Source organism: Miniopterus natalensis, chromosome 1, assembly GCF_054644295.1.
Source record: "Miniopterus natalensis isolate mMinNat1 chromosome 1, mMinNat1.hap1, whole genome shotgun sequence".
In the NCBI taxonomy this organism is placed as follows: domain Eukaryota; kingdom Metazoa; phylum Chordata; class Mammalia; order Chiroptera; family Miniopteridae; genus Miniopterus; species Miniopterus natalensis.
Genome location: NC_142081.1, coordinates 68,556,025 through 68,580,610, shown reverse-complemented (window position 1 = coordinate 68,580,610; position 24,586 = coordinate 68,556,025). Strand labels below are relative to the sequence as shown.

Genomic DNA, 24,586 nt, shown 5'->3' with positions numbered 1-24,586 from the left:
CCCCCCTCCCCGCCTCTGCTTTCCTACACCTTACTTAAACCTAAACATATTTAGATCAGTGCCATTATCGAAGAGCTTAGTGGTGACTCTTGGACTCCTGGGTATAGGTCTTTCTAACTAGCTACAGAGAGGTCTAGTCCATTAGGACCTATGATTAGGCTTTTGTCTAGGGAGGAGGCATAATTTGCCACCATGGCAAAAGATGGGGTTGTATATAGCACCAGCTTTCCTTCTACCTTCTTGAGCTGCTTAACTGCTAGTACCTTTGTTACCTCTTGGGAAAGAAACAAAGCCATCCAGGCATCTCCAGCAAGAACGCACCTATATTTTTGTTGTTGTTAATCCTCACCCGAAGATATTTTTCGCATTGATTTTTAGAGTGGAGGGGACTGGGAGGGAGAAACATCGATGTGAGACACACATTGATTGGTTGTCTCTTGCACACGTGTTCCAACCTGGGCTGGGGATGGAACCTGCAACCCAGGTATCGACCAGTAATTGAACCCTTGACCCTAGGGTGTGTGGGCCAATGCTCTAACCACTGAGCCACACTGGCCAGGGCAACCTATTTGGTTGGAACAAAATCATAGTCCTAAGAGATCATCTAGTCCAAGTCTTCATTTTATAGAGGAAGTGTTTGAAGTTGCTACAATAATATAAAGCTACTATTAAAATCCAGACTGGAATGTAAGTCCTCTGACTCTGGCTCTCTCCATGTTAGACCCAGCTTCCTTTTTGGAAGTCTTGGGATTGGGGGGCAGACATCAATAAGTTCCATCGCTTTCTGGTTAAACTGACTACTGCTCCACGGAAGGAGTCACCTGAGAAAGTGTCTCAAGTTTATTTTACCCTTGTAGAGTGAGGTAATGGGGTACTAATTTGAACTGCAAGTATGTGAGCTGTAGGACCAGACAAGTCTGTGACAAGACTTCTGCTTCCCAGGTCCCAAGCACTGAGGGCGGGAGGAGGCGTTTGAGAGGGTTTTGTAGACAGCCTGTCCAGAATGGGGATGTGGAGTCGAGCCTGTTTCCCGACGTGAAGCAAACGCAGTTGCTCTCCACAGAGCTGTCCCATGACCGACGTGACCCCTTTGACAAATCGGTTGGGGCAGTCCAGAACGTCTATTACAAGCAGCTGGCTCCACCCCTGGCAATGGCCAGGAACCGGGTAGGAGAGTCCTTACCTCTTGTTCTCCTTCATTTAACCAATGAGAGCGGTGGGAGGCTGCTTCCATATTCCGGAAGTCTCGGGGAGTTTAGCCAATCAATGGGGACTTGCTGGTTGCCGAGAAACATTTGAGTTTGGCCCCACCCATGCTTAAAATTTTAACCAATAAAAATCTGTACTTTGGCCTGTTGCCGCGAAACCAGTGAGGTTAGTTCCACCGCCTGAATGTTTTAGCGCCTGCGCAGATTGGGGAAAGTTCTGGAAGACGGCGAAGCTACCGCCATTTTGCAGGAAGAGGAACTGCTGGGGCGACAGTGCTGCTTTTACTACTGAGGCTCTGAAGACAGCAGTGCTTCGCGCCCCGCAACAAACCCAAAGGAACAGAGAAGACCGGGACCCCCCCTCCACGGGGCCCCGGAACTGGTGAGAAATCCTGAAACCCGGTTCCCCCGCGACGTCACCTATGCGTGACGTTGCGGCAGGGCGCCTGCCCCTGACGTCACAGGCAGAAAATGGCGTCAAGAGTCCCAGTGACTCAAGGGTCTCTTTCCAGGACCCTGCAACCCTGACGTTTAGGGTCGCCCATAGTGGGGAGGGAGCGTCGACCCACGAGGTCTGAGAGAACACGTAGGATCGGTTTTCTAGCCCATAGTGCCACCACTCAGAGAGATGAGGGAATTGAGATTTCTTCCTCGATCTTCAGTTTCTGGAAGACTCATTTCAGTATGTTGGCCTCTGTGGGCTTTTCCCACCTCCTTCCTTTTGGGACCACACTTTCCCTGGCGAAAGAGGAGCATAGTGAGCCACATAGGAGGTTTTAGCATTGGGACTCTGGCCCTCGCAGAGATGGTACTTATAGGACCATTTTTTAAAGCATAGCTTTGGCTTGTACACATCATAGGAAAGGTTTTTTCTTTCTCATTGTTCCTGTTCTTAATTAAGCTGCCTTCAGTTGTAGATGTTTGTGCCAGCTCAGTGACCAGACCCAGGAGATGGCGCTACCATCACCCCTGGGCCTCCAGCCTTTGGTGAATTCTGCCTGAACTGGGCTCACCGTGCCCCTTCACTCTCCTTTGCCCCTGCAGCAGTAGAGCCTAAGCACTGACAGAAACTAAGCATTGCCATGATTGTGGGCCACTAATGCAGTTTTTGGAGCAGGGATGGAAGAAAGCTCTGCAGTGTTTTAATGGATGGAATTGAATGGACTTGAACCAATAAGTTAGGACAGGCAAGGAGAGTTTGAAAATTATCTGCCTTAAAATGTATAGTATTTGGGACTTTAATACTTTTAGGACATCAGAAAGCTATACTAAATCCAGTGAGATTGCAAGTTTCAAAATGTGCTCATGTTTTGTATGTCTGTGCCTATCAGTTCATTCATTCTGAGTCTGAGTGAAAACTACTCCATCATTGGGGAGGGGTTTGCTTGTCAACTTAAGTGAAAGATTTTTTTGTGTGTGTTAGGTTACCCCAGCCCTGTTCTAGCACTCAACAATTCTTTTGTTGTTGTTTCAGCAGTTTTATTGATCATATATTCAGAATTCATTATATAAATTTTTCAAAATAACTAGATTTTACAAGAATAGTTTATAATTCAGTTCTGACTGCACAAATACTTGACATAGGAAACCATTTTTACAAATACATATGTTTTCTTATAAGAGTACTTTAATAAAGAAAATAAGTCTCTATACATTTTACAGCAAATTTTATGTAGTTTTTCCCCCATTTGATCATCATTTTATGATTTTTTCATCACAGTATGTCCATCACATCCAATAAACCAAATTAGAATTTGCCACTGCTTCTCACTTTCAACTATTACTGAGGCACACTAGAGTTTTTAGGCTTCTTTTTCTACTCTTTCCTGATCTGAAAGAATTCACAAATGTAGGCTAGAAGAGGTCATTTAAACAACACTCCTACTAAATACAACTTGTATCAGGTTAATCACTGTACTTGGTGAATGAACTTTTCACTTTGCATTTAGGCTACCGCAGCAAGTAGTTTTACCCCCACTGTATCAAGCACAAGAGATAAATCCTTGCATTCCTATGTTTCTAAATTGCAAAAATGAAACCCTAGAAACAATAGTTAAATACAAATATTAAGAAAGCTAAAACATGTGCTATTGATTAGAGAACACTTTTAAATTCAAGGTCTCTCCCAGGCTGAAGAAGACAAAAGAAATAAAATATAAGGATAAGACAGTAGTTTTAAAAAATATTGAAAAACTGAAAAAAGGTTAACCACTTAGGTCAGTGGTGCATCATATCCAAGTGCCGGAAGATCCAGACTCTGGCTTGCTGAGCTCAATATCTGACATTCGTGTTATGCTGTGGCTTTGAAATAGCCTCATCAATACTCACTTGCCCATAGCAAGTAATCATTTAAGCCAGGGAACGTCACAGAATACTGATCACATTTACCTGAAGACACAGGACCCAAAGGGGGAACATTTGGCATGGATTCCATTCCTTCACTGTTACTGAAAAGTGTGTCTGCTTGGCAAAGCTCATCTTAACTTTTCAAGTAGCATGAATTAAAACCAAGAGACTATAGCAGTATTCTACAGCCATGTTTCTGAGTATTCAGCTCCAGTTATCCAATATTCTTAAAAAGATGCTTTAATCAAGCCCTTGTCCAACAGGAGACTTAACAGTACTTGGGGACTACAACATGTCCCATTTCCCTTCTCTTCCATTTCTCTTTCTCATACCAGTGTAACACTTGCTAAAGATTTTTACCAAAATACTTCAGCAGTAGTTGGAAATGAATTATTCTATATTACCGAAAGTTTTCAATCACATTATAATGGGCCATATTTGCATAACAACTAGAAGATGGTCAAATAATGTCTACTGCAGTGATTTTGCAAATTCAGCATAGTCGATGTATCCATCGTTGTTCTTGTCATTGTCTCCTAAAACACCATCTATTAAGTTAGTCAGTTCCTCTTCCCTCATTGGTGGTGCCTGATCGTTCCCTCCCTCCTTATGGACATGAGTGATGGCTGTGGAGAGTTCTAGGCCATCAGGCAGATTGTTGCCGTCATAATCATGCATTTTGAAATAATGGAGCTGCAGTTCTTGTGGGGACATCTCTACTTCTGGTTTGTTGATGATGCCTTCTAGATGTTCCATGATATGCTCTTGGTTGTGCTCTGTGTGCTTATCCAGGCCCACGTCACCGGGATGGGAAGAGCCGGCCTCAGGCTGCTCGGCCCTGGTACTTGAGGCACAAAAGGCCCAGAGCAGGCCGCATAGGAAGGGGTTCTGAGCAGCTGCACAGATCTCATGGTTGCCGGTACCCTCACTGCCTGCTGCTGCCCAAGATTCCCAGACGTGAAACATTACAGCATCTAGCACGCAACAATTCTTGAAATCAGAAGCATTTTATTTAGGGAGGAAAAAGCAGATTGTAAAAGATAAAGAGGAACTCTATGACACTTAGAAAATTTGTATAGACTTGGCAGCCAAAATGACTGAAAGGAACAGTATGAGGATAAAAAACTTTTCTTTTTAAAACCATTTTTCCATAATAGATTGAATAGTATATATTACAGTTAGCCTGGTTGTTGATATTTTGAAACATACACAATAAGGTATGATTAATGGGACTGATTCTTTTGATAAACCTGTTGGAACATTAATTCTCTAGATAAGTATATTTAAAAGTAGACATCTTGCCCGGCTGTAGTGGCTCAGTGGTTGAGCGAGGACCTAGGAACCAGGAGGTCACAGTTCCATTCCTGGTCAGGGTTCATGTCTGGGTTACTAGGGGCTCGATCCCTAGTGGGGGATGTGCAGGAGGAAGTCAACCAATGACTATCTCATTATTGATGTTTCTATCTCTCCGTCTCCCTTCCTCTCTCTGAAGTCAGTTTAAAAAAACAGACATCTTGATATGCTGTGTATTTTTCTCATTTAAACTATAACCCATGAGAGAGAGCTAACCAATACAGTGGACAGAACATTAGACTAGGGTCAGAAGACTTCACTCACAAGTCAGCTCCTCCATTTGAATTTTGTAACTTTGGACAGTTCACAAAATCTCAGTTTTTCATCTTTGCATTGGATCTGATATCTGGCTATAGCATATATTACCTTTGACTATTAAATAAATATAAGGTGTTACTACAAGAGATTGAGTTCGCTGGATTTTAGACATACCTATTTTATTTTGGTTTGGTTTCCATTTTAAGCCTTAAATTTGTTTAAGAGTAATTTTTTTTTAATTGATGTGGTTAGGTTTTTATTTTATTTTTTATTGATTTTTAGAGAGAGGAAGGGAGGGGGGAGAGAAACATCAATGAAAGAGAGACATCAGTTGGCTGCCTCTTGTACACCCCTTACTGGGGATTGAACCCCCAACCCAGGGAGGCAGAGGGAGGGAGAGAGAGGGAAACCTCCATGTGAGAGAGAAGACACATCGATTGGTTGCCTCCCTCCCATCCCTGACCCGGGGCAGGGATAGAGCCTGCAATTGAGGTACGTGCCCTTGACTGGAATTGAACCCCAAGACCTTTCAGTCCACGAGCCAACGCTCTAACCAAACTGACTAGGGCTAAGTAGTATTTATTGTTTTACTTTTTCCAAGAATTTTATCTCTGTCACACGGCCTAGCAATATTCAGTACTATAAATGATGTGTCATTTATATTATATCATCATTACTCTTATTTTCATATTTTTTTATATTACTTGTTTTTATGTTACTTTTTAATATGATTTTTATATTAATCATATTACTTTATTAAACCATCAGATAGGCTATGGGTTCTGAGGGCAACAGGACAGCATCATTGGATGATGCATTAGCTTCTTTAAAGAAGACAAAGCTCTTATGGATACGGAAGGTTTGATTATGGTTAACCTCCTAGCATAGAAATTCTTAAGATTAGTTGGAGGGGGTTTAGCTTTATTGAGCTATAGTTGATATAAAATTGTACACATTAAAGTGTACAGTTTGATGCGTTTTGATACATTTCATCCATGAAACATCACCCCCAAAATTTTCTATGCCCTTTTGTAATCCTTTCCTCCTAGCCCCTTCCCACCTACTCTTATCCCTAGGCAACCACTGATCTGCTTTCTGTCACTACAGGTTAGTTTGCATTTTCTAGAATTTTGTATAAATCTAATCATAAAATAGATACTCTTTTATGTCTGATTTTTTTCAGCATAATTATTTTGATATTCATCAATGTGTATATTGATAATTTCAGACTAGCAATTTTTGAATAATTTGTCCTATTGATTTTATTTGGTGTCCTGTTTTTCTTATTTAACAGAACTGTGGTGTACAGACTTGGGAAAGAAATTGCTAGATGTGAAAGCTTGGGGAAAGTGAGAAGTCTCACCCTGCCTGCCTAGACAGAAAGCCTTCAAAGTGGGATTGGTTAAACCTGTCTTAATCATAATCTTTCTGAGTTATCTAAACTATTGATATTGCATGGAAAATGTTTAATGCTGAATCCCCTAATTGATGTGTGGAAGAGGGATGTGGGAAAGAGCTTAGGGCAAATCTGAATTATTCTGGTGTTTCTTTGTCTTACTCTTCATTTTTAGTCTTGCACCTTTACCTTTTTATTGGAAGTATGTGCTTATTTCTGTGATTTAAGTTTAAACCAGTTAATTATTCAGAATTTTGAATAGTAGAATGGAGGCCTAGTGTTCATTGTAAAGTGAATGGTAATTTTGAGTACCAACACTTTCTCTTCACAGGCTAGGACACGGTCTGTATTATTTTGTCTCTACCCAGTTTCCTTGTAGACCCTTGACCTATTCTAAGCCACCAAGCAGAAATAGTTCAGATCTATAAGGTGCAAAAATAAATCTAGGGGAAGCAATAGTTGTTAAGATCCCTGTGGAGTTTATGAAGCAGAATTCTATTCTAAAATCTGTTTCTTGGAGGGGGAAGGGAATGTGGGGTGCTGGAAGGGGAGGAAAAATATAAATAATATTCTTATGTATTGATATCCTCTCCTCAGATCTGCTGTGATGGCTTCAGATGACTTTGATATAGTGATTGAGGCCATGCTGGAGGCTCCCTATAAAAAAGAGGAGGTAATATTCCCACCTCACTCCTGGAATTGGGTAGTAAAAAAAAGTTTATGTGGATCATTGGGCTCAACATTTTGTGATTTCTCTTTCCCTGCTTGTTGATTGTGTACAGTGGCTATTCATAAAAGGCATAGTCTTTTAGTAAGCTGTGCTGGAGACCTATACTCAAAGGCCATGCTTTCACAGTGGGCCTCCCCAAAAGGGAGAGGGCAGAAATGTGGTGGGAATGAGTACTTGGCTCATAGCTCTGAGTGATACAGTAGAAAGTCAGTGTACCTCAGACCTAACTGACTTCTCTCCTGAGAAATAGGTGTTGAGTAGCTAAAGTTTTGACATCAAAATCTGTTCCTCTGATTTCTTTCTTTTGGGTAGTTTTCTCTGTGCCTCTCTTATTTCTTGTGTTATGAGATCCAGGTGCTTAAAAGTTGGCTAGATAATCAAGAGCTTTGATTTCATATGCTTTTTTCCTTGTCTACTTTTGTTCTTTCTGTGCCAAATGGAATCTATGTGCCTGCCACCTTGAACCTGTGACATTTTCCTGGTGAATCCCTCAGGATGAACAGCAAGGGAAGGTAGTTAAAAAGGACGACCATAGTAACACCAGCAGCAGCAACAGCGGCAGTGGGAGCAGCACCGGTGGGGAGGCAAACAAGTGAGTGTGGCATGAGGAAATGGGTTGGCAACTTAGGAAGGGAGGCAGTCTTGTCCATTGGAGAAATAGCCAGAACAGAGAGGAAGGTGTTTCTAAGACTGCATTTAGTAATGGCTCCACTGGATCTTGGGCATAATGGTGACTTGGTTTAATGATATAATGTAGTTTAAGCTTTTCACTGTAGATTTGTGAATCAGCCCTAGCATTGATATATTTCATTTGCATAAAATAGCAAGAAGACCCCTACTTTGGAAACACCAGCTTTGGCTGAATCAGATGCCTGACAGCATCCATGGCTGTGTGTAAGTTGGTGTTGTGTAGTTTCTGTGAGCTACTGCCAAATCGTCTGGACTTTGGTCCTTTATTGCTTTCTGTTTCACACTGGCCATACTCTCATTCCTTTTACTTGGGAGAGATTATGAAACCTTCTCAATAATAAGAATTTACACTGTCTTTCACAGGAAGAAGAGGAGTCGGAGCCATAGTAAAAGCAGGGATAGAAAGCACAGGTCAGTCATTCTGGGGGCTGTTGGGTTTTGGGAATTACTACAAATGGAAAAATACCAGGGGAAGCTATACATTAAAGGACAGGAGAGGTTGGTTGGCTCTTTAACAAACTAAATAGTTGTGTCTATCTATAGTCGTAGTCAAGACCGGGATCGGCACAGATGGAGAAACAGTCGCAGCCGAAGTCGAGATCGGCAGCATCGTCACCGTAGCCGTAGCTGGGATCGTCGACACAGTAGTGAGTCCCGAAGTCGGGATCCGCGTCGTGAGACTCGTGTGCACTACAGGAGCCCACCACTTGCCACTGGGTATCACCTTTTACTAATAAGCTCACTTTTGTGTTGTAATCTGGGTAAAACACATTTGCTGTGGTCCCTCTCTGAGGATGTTTCTGTCCTGCTCTGTTAGGTAGGAGATCCAGTTATTGCTGGGGTGGTATTAAGAATTCACATGTTCTCCAGTCAGCATGGCTCAGCAGTTGAGCATCGACCTATGATCCAGGAGATCGTGTTCGATTCCGTCAGGGCACATGCCCAGGTTTCGGGCTCAGTCCGAAGTAGGGGACATGCAGAAGGCAGCTGATCGATGACTCTCTCATCATTGATGTTTCTGTCTGTCTCCCTTCCTCTCTGAAATCAGTAAGCACTTTTTTATATATCTTTATTGATTTCAGAGAGAGGAAAGGAGAGGGAGAGAGAGAAACATCAATGATGAGAGAGAGTCATTGGAGATCGAGCCCTCAACCTGGGCATGTGCCCCTGCCTGGAATTGAACCTCGATCTCCTGGATCCTAGGTCGACACTCAGCCATTGAGCCACGCCTGGCCGGGCGACATATTTTTTTAAAAAGAATTCACATGTTGCCCTGACTGGGTGACTCAGTTGGATTGTCGTCCTGTACCCCAAAAGTTTGCAGGTTTGATCCTGGTCAGGGCACATACCTAGGTTGTGGGTTCAGTCCTTGCTGGGGCATGTGCAAGAGGCAACCAGTCTCTCCCCCTTCCTCTGTCTCTAAAAAAAATAAAATAAAAATCAAGCCCTGGCCAGTGCCACTCATTGGTTAGAGCGTTGGCCCACAGACCAAAGGGTTGCAGGTTCAGTCTCCAGCCCTGGTCAGAAGTAACCAATTGATGTGTCTCTCTCACATTAATGTTTCTCTTTCTCACTCTCTTCCCCCTCCCTCCTCCCCTCCACTCCCTAAAAATTAATGGAAAAAAATATCCTCAGAAGAGGATTTAAAAAAATTTTTTTTTAATTAGTAGCCCTGGCTGATGTGGTTCAGTAGGTTGGAGTGTCATCCGGTGAAGGTCACAGGTTCAATTCCCAGAGAGGGCACATATCCAGGGCACATACCTCAATCCCTGGTTGAGGTGTGTGTTGGATACAACCGATTGATGTTTTTCTCTTTTTTCCTCTCTAAAATTAATAAAACTAGGTCCTTGGGTGAGGATTTAAAAAAAAAAAATTCTTGGGTGAGGATTAAAAGAAAATAATTCACCCAGCCAGTGTGGCTTGGTGGTTGAGCATCAACGTGATCCAGGAGATCTCGGTTGAATTCCCTATTCAGGGCACATGCCCGGGTTGAGGGCTTGATCCCCAGCAGGGGATGTGCAGGAGATAGCTGATCAGTGACTCTCATCATTTTTTTTCTTTTCAATATATCTTTATTGATTTCAGAGAAAGGAAAGGAGGGGGAGAGAGAGAGGGGAAACATCAATGGTGAGGGAGTCATTGATCGAGCCCACAACCCGGGCATGTGCCCTGACCGAGAATCGAACCCCGATCACCTGGATCCCAGGTCAAAGCTCAACTGCTGAGCCATGCCTGGCTGGGCAGTGACTCTCATCATTGATGTTTCTAGCTTTTCCTCTCCCTTCCTCTCTCTGAAATTAATAAAAATAATAATGATCACATTTGAGAAGAAGTAGTGGGTGGAGATCTGGTTTTCTCTTGAAAATGGTAGACCCAGCATTGGACCGATGTGAATAAAGTTGGGTGACACAATTTTCACGTTTGTTCTCTATTCCTTAGGCGAAGGTATGGACACAGTAAGAGCCCTCATTTCAAAGAGAAGAGCCCCGTCAGGTGAGTTGATAATGAGCACTTTTTTAGGAGTTGCGTGATATGAATAAAAAGCTCTTTGTTGCCAAACTTCACGAATGTGTGGTACTTGAGGGTAGCTGGAGAACGGTGACCAAGTATTGGGTGAGGGGCATGAGGGGTCTCAATAAATTTTACTTTTTAGGGAGCCAATTGATAATCTGAGTCCTGAGGAGCGTGATGCCCGAACAGTTTTCTGTATGCAGTTAGCTGCCCGCATTCGGCCTCGAGACCTGGAGGACTTTTTCTCTGCTGTTGGCAAGGTAACATTGCCCCCTTTAATTTTCTCCTGAGTAGTCTGTCTTTTGTCCATCCTCCTTTATGTCCAACTTAGGATTTCCTTTTTCCCCTGGATAGGTTCGTGATGTACGTATCATCTCAGATCGCAACTCACGTCGTTCTAAGGGCATTGCCTATGTGGAATTCTGTGAAATCCAGTCTGTGCCACTGGCCATTGGGTTGACTGGGCAGCGGCTGCTGGGGGTCCCTATCATTGTACAGGCCTCACAGGTGAGCAGGCTGAGAAACTGACATGAGAAGACAGCTTTGAAGGTAGGAGATGTGGGACCTGACCCATCGTTCCCTCCTTCCTCAGGCTGAGAAAAACCGACTGGCAGCCATGGCCAACAACCTGCAGAAGGGCAGCGGTGGACCAATGCGCCTCTATGTGGGCTCCCTGCACTGTAATATCACTGAGGACATGCTCCGGGGCATCTTTGAGCCCTTTGGCAAAGTGAGTAGAAAGTGAGGGAAACCTCTGAAGAGAATTGGAAAAAGTGGGGAGGGTGAGTGTTCCTCTTCATTCTGTCTGACCGTGATTAACCCACTGCAAATATAGTAATGGGATTATGAGTGCATGCTGGGAAAGTTAGGTTCCATCTCTCTGTTCAGACTGTTCAATAGACAAATGAGTCAGCACCATGAAATCAAATAAAGAGATCCAGATTAAGTAAGATTAGTCAGAAAAGGTGTTTTTGGGGGAAAATGACCTTTGTCTCTTTTTAAAAAGATTTGGAGAGATGTAATTGGTGACTAGAAAGTTGGAGGTATTTAAAACAGTCTGGGTAGGAAGGGTCAAAGGTGTGGGTTAGCCAAAAGATTATTAGTAATTTCTCTCTATTCTACAGATTGATAATATTGTCCTGATGAAGGACTCAGATACAGGACGCTCTAAAGGTTATGGTTTCATTACGGTAAGTCTCTAGTCTTTAACTTATTTTAACTTGGGTTTGTCCACTTGTCTGATTTTGCAGCTTAGCTTCATTCTCCTCCTTTAGGAACTGTTTAAATGACCCCATTGACCCTGGTGCCTGAACCTTGGACTAGCCTTCTGCCCCTTGAGATCAGTGTGTTGCTTGAGATCTTGGCTTTGTTCCTACACTCTTTCAGTGGTCCTGGTATGGGTGTGTTCAGGAGTTCAGCCACCTTCCCTGGTGCTGCAGCTTGTTTTTTGGGTAACAGTATTGGTTCCAGACTGCAATTAAAAGGTTGGGGGTATGAGAGAGGTTAGGTGTGAGCTTTTATAGACAGGCTTTATAGAATTGATATATTTTCATGATGGGGTAGGAATAGGAAGTTATATACTTCCCTCTGGTGCTATGCTGTTTGAAGCAGGTTTTCCATTGAGAAGTATCTTTATATTTAAATCCCACTATAGGGAGAACAGTGAGGCCACCTAATAGTGGACAAGTCTTATCTTTTCTTGACATTCCAACAAAATTGTTTCCAATTCCCATGACTGGTTCTTCTAGCCCCATGTGACTCCAGGCTGAGGACTGGCCAGCCACAAAGTCTGATAGAAGCTGATATTTTCTGGGCTCAATCCAGGCAACATACACCCCACAGTTACCTGCAGGTCAGAGGGGAGGTAGGTTGTGTTCTACCATGGCAATTGCTCACCTCAAAAGTATCCAGTAAAGGCAGGCCATCTATACCACCTGCCTAAGAACTGTCAATACCACATGCCAGGCCCTAGGGCAGGTAATACCAGAGTAAACAAAGACAGCTATGGTGTTCCTGGTGGCAAGTACCTTTTCTAACTCCCTTTGTGACTCAGTTTTGAAAAGGCTTCTGTTGGGCCTTTTTGCCCTTGTGTTGCTGTTTTCTGGTCAACACTCTTGACACTAAACAGCAGACTGGAAATCCTCTTTATGGCAGACTGCTGCTGATGCTGCTAATGAAAGGAACAAGAGTTAAGGCCCTGTGGTCAGCAGGTCACTGAGTCAGCAGCTCTGTGGTAGAGGTGGAGGTTGGGTGCAGTCTTCCTTTCAATACCAGCATGCATTCCCTTCTAAGGCTGGGCTCTGGAGGTCAGGTTCCTTGTTCTTAACTGAAAACTGAAACTTAATAGACCTAAGGGCTGAAATAAAGCCCAGAAGCCTTAGCTCTCAGTCTATTTGTCTCCTATTTTATATTCCCATATGTGAGACAGCCTGTCAGAGTAGGCTCCCTACAGATAATTGACTTTTTACATTGTTAGATTTTTATTGAAGCTCCAAGAATGAAAAGTGTTTGCCATTAAGTCAGTTGGAAAAGGTCCCTTTCTGAGAAGAATTTTAGGGGGATCTGAGGGCACATTCCTTGAGAAAGAAAAGTTTGTGCCACAGCAAACATGAATTTTCCTGGGATAGTAGGACTAGGAGTGTTAGTGGGACTTTGAGGGCATATCTGTGGCTGAAAGGTGATTGATATGGCCTGGGTTTCTTGTAGTTCTCTGACTCCGAGTGTGCCCGACGGGCTCTTGAACAGTTGAATGGCTTTGAGCTTGCTGGCCGACCTATGAGGGTTGGCCATGTGACTGAGCGACTGGATGGTGGCACAGACATCACTTTTCCTGATGGAGACCAGAAGCTGGATCTGGCATCAGCAGGTGCACATTTGCAGCTCATGGCCAAATTGGCAGAAGGTAGAGTTTCTCTGTAGAGTTAAGAGCATGGGGTTGAATTGTAGATTGAGGGTTAGGACTTAACCCCACCTTTTCTTTGCATTTTAGGCTCTGGAATCCAGCTGCCAACCACAGCTGCTGCTGCTGCTGCTGCCGCCGCTGCCCAAGCGGCTGCTTTGCAGCTGAATGGAGCAGTTCCCTTGGGGGCCCTAAACCCAGCAGCTCTGACTGGTAGACTTGGACTTGGGAAAGGGAGAGATGGGTTGGGCCTGGAAAGAAGGAATGCTCTGTGCTCACTGACTCACTTTGCCTCTCTCTCTGTTCCAGCTCTGAGTCCAGCCCTGAACCTTGCCTCTCAGGCAGTCGCCTCCCAGTGCTTCCAGCTTTCCAGCCTTTTTACCCCCCAGACCATGTGAGTCTCAGGACCTTGCTTATTTTAGTCTCTGGTTATTTTTTTTGTTTGGCTTCTTCTCCTTGCCCCAGGTAAATCAGTGGCACAGTACATTGTCTCCCTGTGCCTTTGGGTCCTGCCACTCCCTTTTTCATATCTACCCTTCTATGGCCCCTTCTCTCCATTTTGTGGACCAAGCCATCCTGAGGCCATGGACATTAATCCTGGGGGAATTGGTGCCACCCTTAAAACACCGAGAAGAGCTCCTGCCCCATGGCCCCACTGGGAATGGACTTTGCTGAGCAACCACTGGTTGAAGAGAATTATTGAACACTTGTTTCTCTGTGTGTATCATCTCCTGGGATGATCTTCATTGCCCTTTCCAACCATCTCTCAGTGATTCCTCAATTCCTCCTCTGTTGGGAAGGCCATAGGGCATTAACTGAAGGAACTGACTTCTTTTTTTTTTTTTTTTTTTCCCTATACCTTTACCTTACGGTTTTGTCAAGGAAAAACCCTTAAGCTCTCTGGTCTAAGAGGACATTGGAGTTTGGGGGGGTGAACCTTGAAGGTGCTGGCTTGCTGCTGCAGGGGCCCTGGAAAATAGCTTGGACATGTATGTGCATTGTAAAGCCTGCCTTAGACCTCAGCTTGGGGCCAGAACTACTGTGGGCTCAGCATCTTGCTTGGAGCTGTAGAAATGATCTTTGCTGCCAGGCATTTTGGATATCTTAGGGGCATTCAGGAGTTTAGCAAAAGATGGGGTACCTTTCCAGTATCTTCCATCTTCCTTTGTATAGTTAGTTGTCCTTCCTCCCAGGTCCTTCCTTAGGTCCAGGGTAGGAGAATGGTGGAGAGGCTGCTACTCTCCACCACTTCCTATGTGCCTCTACTGTGGGCTCCTCCCCAGCTGTTAAAGCTGCTCTTGTCCCCTACTTGGACACACATGAGCCCTTCTCACTGGATTTTTATACCCTTGTGTCTGTGTACATAAATATACATACATATATATATACACACACACATATACACACATGCATACATATAAACTTTGTACAAAAGGCAAGCCTTGCTGTTGTGGCTGCTGCCCATATGTGTGTGGTCTCAGTCAGTTGTGTCTGATGTTAACTTCTAATGAGCTAAAACCATGAATGGTTCTAGGGATATAAAACATTTGTAATATCATTGTGTTTTCTTTATTTTAATGGTTTATAATCTTTTTTAGAAAGAAGAAAGGACAAAAGGCACATGCCTATATACAGATACACCATCTGTATCTGCATTATATTCCCTGCCCCAGGGTCTCTCCTGTGTCTTCATCTTAGCTACCTCCAATTCTCCCTGCCCTGTGGACTGACTTCCAGGCTCTGTCTCTGTGCCTAAGGACAGATCTTGTCTTTCCACCAGATGGCAGTGTGGCAGTAGCACATTCTGCACCTACCTTTAGGGGCTTTTAATGATCTTGCTGGCTTAAGTGCCAGAGAAGCCTTCTAAGCTCAACATTCTTACCATTGGTGTCCATACTACCTTTAGCCCTGCTTGTAATAGAAATCCAAGTCCAATATCCAAAGGGATTTAGGCATCATACATCAGGACTCTTCAGATCTTAAATCTTTTATTCTTCCAGTCACCTCAACTCTTGCTTTCCATATATATAGCTTTGCCTGGGACAACACAGGCCTGGGGCCAGTGACTTCCAGGGAGCTGAATATTCCAGGAATGGCCCTACCAAAGGGGAGGCACACCTTCCTTTGCCTGCTTTGTAAGGCTTATAACAGGCAACCAAGTCAGAGCCTGGCTCACCAGCTAGGAACCAACCAAGAAGAGGAGGTCTGAGGTTCAGGGACAGGGCTGGTGGGGCTCCTTCATTCTTTAGTGGTCTCTATGGCAACAGTGCGTTAAGACTTTATTATCTTGCTAAAAATATGGATAATTGCTGTTAAGTTTTAATTTGTCAGCTCTCAGACCTCTAAAGCAGTGTGATGGTTTTTCGCTCATGTTTACTTCTGAGGTTGCATTTAACACTAAAGTATAAAGTACATGAAGCCTGTTTGTGGCATAAAAGACCACTGGGACCCAGGACCAGCTCTTGATTCTTCTAGGCTGCTGCATTCTTACTTGCTGCTTCTGTTTCTTTTGCTGCCACCCCCACCCCTTCCCTAGTTTGCTCTCTGGACCTGAGGGAAGGGAAGGAGGATGCATTATTTTTAGGTAGGAGCAGCTGGCTATGGCCCAGTCCCCCTATAGTTATTGATTTGGCTGCTAATGTATCCTGAGAAGCACAGTGTGGACCGTTTTTGTTAGTCATCCTGAAGCTATGGACGAGGCCTCCTCATGGCAGTCTTCAATTCCTCCAAACTATAAATACCCATAGACCTCACCTCCCTGCCCTCCTCAGATGGGCCCCCATCTCTGCTTGGTTTCTTTATGTTCCTGTTCCTACCTACTTTGGGCTTCCTGCACTTTGGCTCCTTTCACCTCAGTTCTTCCTGGCCTCCTGGTCTTCTCGCCTCATACATCCTCTTGTTGGGGGAGAGACAATGGTGGAAGTGAAGAATGACGGCTTCTTTAGCCTTTACCTATGTAAGGTAACTGCATCTAGGGGGTGACAGCCGGTGTCACTGTATGACTCAGTGCCTTAGTCATCCCTCTATTGGGAGTGGTTGGAGTGGAGAAAAGGGGGCAATAAATAGCCTCGGGGCCCAGCCTAAGGTAAAAGAAACCTCCCTCAACCTCTCCTGCTTGAGCATGGGGGGCGTGTAAGACTGTGACCCAGATTCTTTCTCAGCATAATTGGAATTTCCCTACCAGTTCTCGGTTCATAATGGGATTTCACCTGACTTTTGGCTTATCTAGCCTATACTTCTGTCTTCTCTAAGGCAGTGGCATTTCCTCCCTTTAAACTCCTATGTTCTTGACATTCGTATTCAGGAATTAATACTTGGACAGTTAGAAGAGTCTATCCTGGCTCTGAAAAGTGATGTGGTAGGAGGTGGTATAATGATAACTGTTAACATTTATGCAAGATTTGTTGTAGGTTAGGTACTAGTCACTTTATGTGTATTGAATCATTTCATCTTCCAGTGACCCTCTGAGATAGATTCTTTTATCTTTATAAATGAGGAAACTGATACCCAAAGAGGTTAAATAACTTGCCCAACAGTTACAAAGTTACCAAGTTTAGGATTCCAATCTAGGCAGTCTAGCTTCACATCCCTTGATCTTAGTCTTAACCTGCCCCAGCACTACTGTGGAAGTCAAGGCCTTGAAGTCATGGGGAAGTATTGCTTTTTCTGTCTATACCCACAGTTCTCAGTATATCCTGAGTTTTTACTTCCATGTCTGCTCATTTTCTCTTCCTGCTCCTCTTCTGTTGTCAAAATCTAGCCCTTTAAGACTGAAAGTTTCCTAGTTGGAGCTAAATTCCCATTTCAGTTTTCTTCGTCCTATTATAGGTCTTATTCTGCCTTTATTTACAGGTCTTTGTATACTCTATTAATAGATGGTTTGGCCTAATGAAGCCAGGCATAGATGTGTCCTTTATTTATTTATTTATTTAATCCTCATCTGAGGATATTTTTTCCATTGATTTTTCAGAGAGTGGAAGGGGGAGAGAGAGAGAGGGAGAAAACATTGATGTGAGAGATACACATCGATTGGTTGTCTCCCACATGTGCCCCGACCAGGGCCGGGGATCAAGCCTGCAACCAAGGTATGTGCCCGTGGCCGGAATCAAACCCGGGACGCTTCAGAGCCAAACAGACCAGGGCTAGACGTGTCCTTTTCATTATTGCTTTGCTTTGCACATATTACATGTCTGTTGAATTAAGTCCCTCTTTGTTCAAGTGGGAGCCAGGATTTCTAAAGGCTCTCCCTTCTGGCCTGCCTTCCCTGGCAGCTTCATCTATTCCTTCCTCACCCCTTCAAGAGAGGAGGCAGCTTTACTCTTTTTAGTGTTACCATGGTAGCCTGTGATGCTTTCTGTCTAAAGTGCTGCTTGCCATCCACCAGAAATTGATGTTTCCATGGCAACCAGGTGAAGTCAAGTCATGAGCTGGATGCAGGAAAGGAATTCTGAAGTCTGAAAAGCTGTGTGTCTGAATCTTCTGGCTTCAGACATCTTCTCCCTCCCAACTTTTGTACTCTGTATCCAGAACTGATTTGCTCTGCTCTTGGTTGAGAGAGCTCTGTGTAAGGTAAAGTAGACCAGCCAGTTTAGATCGTGTGAGAAGGTAGAGACAAGGAAAGAGCTGATCAAAGATCACTTTAAAAGTTGGATGAGTCCTGTTAGCTGCCCCTGATGATCTGCTCTCAAGAGACCTTAAGGAGTTGGCTGGAGTTACTGGAGAGCCATTAAGCAAGCAGTTATTTTTTAGGGCAATGGGTAGATATGAATGAGGTGCCTGAAGAGTGGAAAGGAGCCAGTCAGTGCTGGATTGCAGAGGGGGAAACAATGACTTTGGAAATCAGAGACTTGTCAAACTCTTGCCAGTGTTCCAGAAAGGATGGGAGCTTCAATCAGCTTTCAAGCATCATGATGCCTACTTGTTTAGAATGAGTGGTGTTGAGAATTAGCCGCCTCCTCCCAGTTCCAGGGCCCAACCAAGCCAGGAGACCTCAACCCTGTAGCAGATTGGTCACAATCTGGAACAGCACTGCATGGTTCAGATCTCTCTTTTGTCTCAAACCAGCTGAGTGAGCTTGGATGTTACTCTACTTCTTCAACTCAGACTCCTCATCTGAAAATTACAATATTACCTGTCTCAGGGATAGGGAGATTAAATGAAATGATCCCTGTAGAGGGCTTAGAACTTGTTAACCTTTCATTACTACTGCCATCATTCCTATTCCTCTGTGTGCTTCCACACTTAACTTTCTACATGACCTCATTCTCCTTCCCAACTTCATGAATGCTCAAGATTTACAGGGGGAGAGGTGAGGGTGGGGCTGTGATGAAAATAAACCTTAATTGTTCCTGTGCTAAAAGTCCCAGACTCACAAGGTCCTGAGTCGCATACAACCAGCCTAGCTTTCAGGAAAACAAATGCCACTGTCCAGTCTTTTTGTCCTGAAACTGCATAATCAGATTATGGCCAGATGGATTTCAAAAATCAAGGTGAGCCTATGCACTAGAGAGTCTCAGGTTTGATTTCCAGTCAAGGGCACGTATCTGGGTTGCAGGTTTGATCCCCAGCCCCAGTCCTGGGTGGGGTGAGTGCGGGAGGCAACCAATCGATACGTCTGTCACGTTGATGTTTTTCTCTCCTCCTCCCTTCGATTCTATCTAAAATCAATGGAGAAATACCCTAAGATGAGAATTTAAAAAAAAAGTCAGGGTGACCCTCCCCCGGTATCTTCAGGGTACCTAGTGCCCTTTGCTTTTTCTGGCATCACTGTTAGAGCCCTTTGTTTAGTGTCCCTCCTAACCTCCCAAGCATTCTTGTAGCACCTGCTGGTGGTCTCCAGAACCTCGCCCTACTCTGGCAATTTCCTTTCAGAAAAAGTATTTTAAATCACAGGTTCTCTGCCTGAAGACTAGTTGTCATTTGAACAAGAAAATGGAAAACTGCACAGTATAATACTACCACTTAGGCTTTAGTTGCCAGTCTTCCCCCTAGTCCTTCCTAAAACAACATCTAGTAATGGGTCACCTGTGAGTCCTGTGGGAGTCATGTTGGACCTTGCAGACTGCAACTTAAATTTGTATTTCCAGAGTGGTGCTATGCTTTGAGAGGTTAGCAAGCTGCTGAGTGACTAAATAAGGGACCAGGACACAGGTTCAAAAAAACATTACTTCCACTGCTCATTTGTATAATGCTTGACACATTACAAAGATATTGGTATTTTTATTTAGTCCCTATGACAATCCTACAGGGTAGGTATTATCTTCATTGTATAGTTGGGAGAACTGAGGTTCAGAAACACAGAGGTTAAGAGTGACTTTTTGCCCTAGCCAGTGTGGTTCAGTGGTTAGGGCACTGGCCCATGCACCTAAGGGTCATGGGTTCAATTTCTGGTCAAGGGCATGTACTTGGATTGTGGGTTCAATCCCTGGCCACGGTCAGGGCACTTTCAGGAGGCAGCCATTCGATGTGGCTCTCACATTGATGTTTCTCTCTTCCCTTCTCTTCCTCCCTCCCTCCCTTCCATGCAATGGAAAAATATCTGAGTGAAGATTAACAACAACAAAAAATGACTTTTCTCCCTAGACCTCCATCCGGGAAGAAGTGGGTCTGAGTACTACTAAAATGCCTGCAAGGCCCCATTGAGTTTGTATTCACATCTTGATTTTATAAGGCCACCAAGCTATGGAGGCATGGCATCAAGATTCAAAGAGATAAAAAGGGACCTTGAGCATATATGCATCAGATAGCCACTAAGATGATAAAGGACTAAGAAGCAGGATACTCTTGTCTGTTTTTTTTGGCCCCTTGACTACTTGGCCGCACCATCCACCCAAATGTTGCTGCCTTTCTGTGTAGGGAAGGTCTTTACCTTACCATGGGGCGGGCTGCCCACCATTTCTCCTGTGCATTTGCTCATGTAGTTTCACAGCAAGGGGTGGTTTTCCTTCTTACCTCCATCTATCTACAGCATACATACATCCTTCTAGCCCCAGTTCCTAAAATATTTCTTCTAAATTTTGTTTCTTCCATTCTTAGAAAATTTTAAAGCACATGATGTTACCCCCAGTTAGATGGAATATGGTACAGTTTGCTGCTGTTTTGGCCATAGTGCTGTCACCACCTTCTTTCATGTCTCTGGGTCCATTGTAAGTTACTTGGCAGCAGGGATAGAGTCTTACCTGTATTTGTTTTCCTCAGAGGGCCCAGCAGAGTGATTGCCATGTTGCAATACTTGAGGGGAACATTAAGCATTTGTAGATGAATGAACAATTTCCAGGAAAAATTTACTTGAACTCATGTGGATTGGAGCTATGTTAAATTAATAAAAGATGTACGTATGAGTCGACTTTCTGGGAGTGAGTGTTTAACCCAGAAGACTTGTGAAGTTGTTCTTGCAGGACTCTGGCAGCCTTTCAAAAGATGAGAGACCCTTGCTTCAATCTCTGTAGACTGTTAGATGCAGCAGGGCCTAATGAGCCAACTGTAAACAGAGGCCTAGAGCAGAGGAATACCTTGTAAGACACATGACTGGTCTCACCTCTGGCCCCTCAGGGGAGGACACAGTCTATGCTCTTGGCCAATGAGATGGGTCGGCTGGGGGAATGGGGATAGCAGGGGTGGGCAAGGGTTAGGCTGGTAAGACACAGACCCCAAGACAAAATTGCAGTGGTTAATAGGAGCACAAGAGCAGAGGAGACCTTAACCTGGCACAGCCAGCTCAGGTCCTGGTGCCCTTAGTTACCTCTCACACCAGTCCATATCAGCAGCCCCGCTGTACTTTGCCTTGATCAGAGGGGGAGAGAAAAATGGCCTTGCTCTCAGAGAAGACCCCACCTCTCCCAAGTCTGGCAGGAGTGTGACTTCAGCTTCCTTCTGTTCTGAGCTCTTCCCTGTAGGCGTCTGGAGGGAACACACAGATGGGTCGGCTGATAGAACTGGCTGAGTTGGAGGAAGGGAGGCCTGTGGTGTGTGTGGCTCCCCTCATGGGGAGGTCCTGCCATCATCATCTTCATACTTAATGCCACATGAAAGGCACCAGGCCTTCTTGTTCCTCATCCTCCCCTCTTGCCACCTTTGACCATTAGTTGTACTCTTCATCTAGAGAGGCCCTCCTCCCTTGGCAGTAGCCTCTACATGCTCAGTACTAGTTCTTCCACTGCCTCTGGTAGCTGTATTTCTACCTCTTTTTTTAAAAATTGATTTTTAGAGAGAGAGAAACATCGATCTGTTGCCTCCCATACGTGCCCTAACTGGGGATCGAACCCGCAACCTATGCATGTGCCCTGACCCGGAATTGAACCTGCTACCTTGTGCATGGGTTACGTTCCAACCAACTGAGCCACACTGGCCAGGGATGCATTTCCACTTTCTTCACCTCCCTCTCCCCAAGACCCTCTTTGGTCCCTCTTCTTTTTCTGGAACACCAAGGTTGTGTTTTATTTTTAAATTATTTTATTTAGTTTTTGAACAGGTAAGATATGCCATAATTAAAAAGGTAGAAAAGGGGTGTACGATGAGAAGTAAATAAATCTTCCACACCTGTCCCTCAACACCCAGTGCCCCTTCCCAGCAGCCATCAGTACCAACCTGGTTTGTGATTTGTTGGGTCACAGACCCCTTTGGAAATCTGATGAAATTCGTGAACCTTATTCTCAGGCAAATGCATGACTGCACAAACATATCAGATTTCATAAGAATCACAGGCTCTTAAAAGCCCTTATATGGTTTGAGGCTAAGAATCCCACCCTTTCCCTTAGTTATCTTCCTTAGCATAATTTGTGGGTCCCTATGCAAAATGAAGATGCAGGGTTCCTTGTTTAAAGAATTTCAAGACAGCAACAATAGAGCATTAAATTAAGCCTGTGTGACTGCACAGGCTACACATTCATAAAGCCAGTACTGCATCTCATCCTTTCCTCTGGCTCGTCTACTTCCATCTTTATAGCAATTATCCTCATATCTGTGACTCTTGCCCCAACTTGTTTTGAATTTCAGATCCAGCTGTCCAGAGAACTGCTGAAACTCTCCATATGGATGTTCTAACATCTCAAACTCAGTCTTCAAAATAGAGCCATTTACCTTCTGATCTCTGTCCCCTAACTTTTTTTTTTTAATATGTTTTTACTGATTTCAGGGAGAAGGGAGAGAGAGAGCGCTGGAGAGAGAAACATAGATGAGAGAAACATCAATCAGCTGCCTCCTGCACGCCCTCTACTGGGGAGCAAGCCCACAACCCAGGCATATGCCCTGACTGGGAATCCAATGACCACCTGGTGCATGGAATGATACTCAACCAGCTGAGCCACACCAGCCCAGCTGCCCCCTCTCTTAATGCCTCAACATCTTACAATCTGCAACTCCTCCTCCTTTATACCCAGCCTACTCAGTTGCCAAGTCCCATCTATTCTCTCAAACCGATCCTGCCTCTACTTTCCCACTGCCATCTCTCTCAGGATGGTCCTTCATTGCCTTCCATATGTAATACTGTGATTGGCCCCTACACTCCGGTCTTCAGGCCTTGCCTCTGCTGCTCTAGTCCATGCATACCTCTCCCAGTCCCTGCTTCCCAAAGAACCATCCTACCCAGCCAGGTGTGGCTCAGCGGTTGAGCAACGACTTAGGATCCAGGCGATTGCAGTTTTGCAGTTTGATTCCCGGTCAGGGCACACGCCCCGGTTGTGGGGTCAATCCCCAGTTGGGGGTGTGCAGGAGGCAGCCGATCAATGACGACTCATCATTGATGTTTCTATCTCTCCCTCTCTCTCTCCCTTCCTCTCTCTGAAATCAATAAAGATATATTAAAAAAAAGAAGAGCCATCCTGATCATGTCATTTCCACACATAAAGACCTTCAGCTACTCTCATTGCTTTCAGAGCTGGGCGCTAACTCCTTTGCCAGCACTTAAGGTTCTTTGTAGTAGGGTTTCAAACCTCCTTTTCCATGTTTCTCTCTTACCCTCCTCTTCATGTCCCTGAGGTTTCAACTAAACTGCAGAACCTTCTGGTCTCATAATGGGCCCAGTGTCTTTTCCTGCATTTTAAAATTTGAACTTTGTTCATGGTCCCCAGAGATTAGAGTTGGCTTACTCTACTATAGCCATGTAATTTTCCGGCCCTTTCACCACAGCCACTGCCCATGGCCCTGCTTATTGTGTTGCCTACGTTTCTTCTGTCCCTCCTCCTCTTCCTCCCATCCTTACTGTAAACGGAACCTCAGATGCAAAGGTGGATAAAAATCATTATCAAGCAGACATGAGTGGAACCCCAGTTCTGTTTGCTTATTGACCTCTCAGACAAGTTACTTAAACTCTATTTCTTCCACAGTAAAAATAGGCAGTAACGCCTTACATAGTCATTAAGAATTAACAGATTAAGTGAATGAAGTCCTAAGGACAGTGTCACTCATATTATCTCATGCTGGGCTGATCTCACTTGGCTGCTCTGCAGCTTTAAGGACTCAGAAGACATCTTATCCCTCTCCATCACGTTCTGGGAACCTGAGTGGGTGAGGTGGAGGCCTGGCCCTTGGGTGCTCAGGTAACTGTATTGCATGTTTAAGTAATAGAGGAGCTGCTGCCTCTGTTCCTTTTGTTCAAACTCGTGGCATAGGCAGCAGCAGGCGTGGGCGTTAGCAGGGAAGGCACTGACAGCTTCAGTTCTCACCCAGGATTTGCAGGTGACAGCTGGGGTGGTGGGGATCTGTCAGGGGAGGTGTAAGCTCACCCCATCATATTATCTCATGCTGGGCTGATCTCACTTGGCTGCTCTGCAGCTTTAAGGACTCAGAAGACATCTTATCCCTCTTTCCATCACGTTCTGGGAACCTGAGTGGGTGAGGTGGAGGCCTGGTGGGCCTCTCTGGTGGATGTGGGCCTCACCTTGAACCAGTCCAGATCATAGCTGAAATGTAGCTCTGGGAGCTAAATGTAGCCTCTAGTCTGCTTATTGCAGTATAAGGTAGGGCAAGGAGATGGGGACTTGCTACTACTGTGTCACTAAGTTAGTAAATTACTTTTAGCAGGTAAGTTACTTCTAGTTCCTGTCCAAGCCTGTTTCCTCATTGGAAAAGGCACGAGTTAGACCCAATTATCTCTAAGGGGCTGTGGTCACCTGTCACGGACTACATCAAAACTAAGTTCTGAAGCCTTCCTAGAGATTCAGGTTTCTTGCTCCTCTGGGCCTGGGTTTTCTTGTCTG

General features: G+C 44.5%; 1 protein-coding gene and 1 pseudogene across 4 annotated transcripts; one reads left to right on the top strand and one right to left on the bottom strand.

Moving 5' to 3' along the window:
- Positions 1-1,418: 1,418 nt before the first annotated feature.
- On the top strand, positions 1,419-22,587 carry RBM23 (RNA binding motif protein 23). Of its 4 annotated transcripts, none has more exons than XM_016205805.2 (14): positions 1,419-1,590; positions 6,460-6,557; positions 7,159-7,234; positions 7,786-7,883; positions 8,345-8,392; positions 8,525-8,698; positions 10,421-10,474; positions 10,635-10,752; positions 10,847-10,999; positions 11,085-11,222; positions 11,617-11,682; positions 13,199-13,394; positions 13,482-13,785; positions 22,386-22,587. In XM_016205805.2, the coding sequence occupies exons 3-14, from the start codon at positions 7,169-7,171 to the stop codon at positions 22,408-22,410; spliced, it is 1,440 nt and encodes a 479-aa protein (XP_016061291.2). In that variant the 5' UTR covers positions 1,419-1,590; positions 6,460-6,557; positions 7,159-7,168; the 3' UTR covers positions 22,411-22,587. The 4 variants fall into 4 exon arrangements, with proteins under 4 accessions (XP_016061291.2, XP_016061290.2, XP_016061292.2 ...); XM_016205806.2 differs by lacking the exon at positions 6,460-6,557 and having other exon boundaries at positions 1,421-1,590; positions 13,482-13,604; positions 13,701-13,785; positions 22,386-22,585; XM_016205804.2 differs by lacking the exon at positions 6,460-6,557 and having other exon boundaries at positions 1,420-1,590.
- LOC148094191 (multiple coagulation factor deficiency protein 2 homolog pseudogene) lies at positions 4,001-4,325 on the bottom strand (annotated as a pseudogene).
- Positions 22,588-24,586: the final 1,999 nt, after the last annotated feature.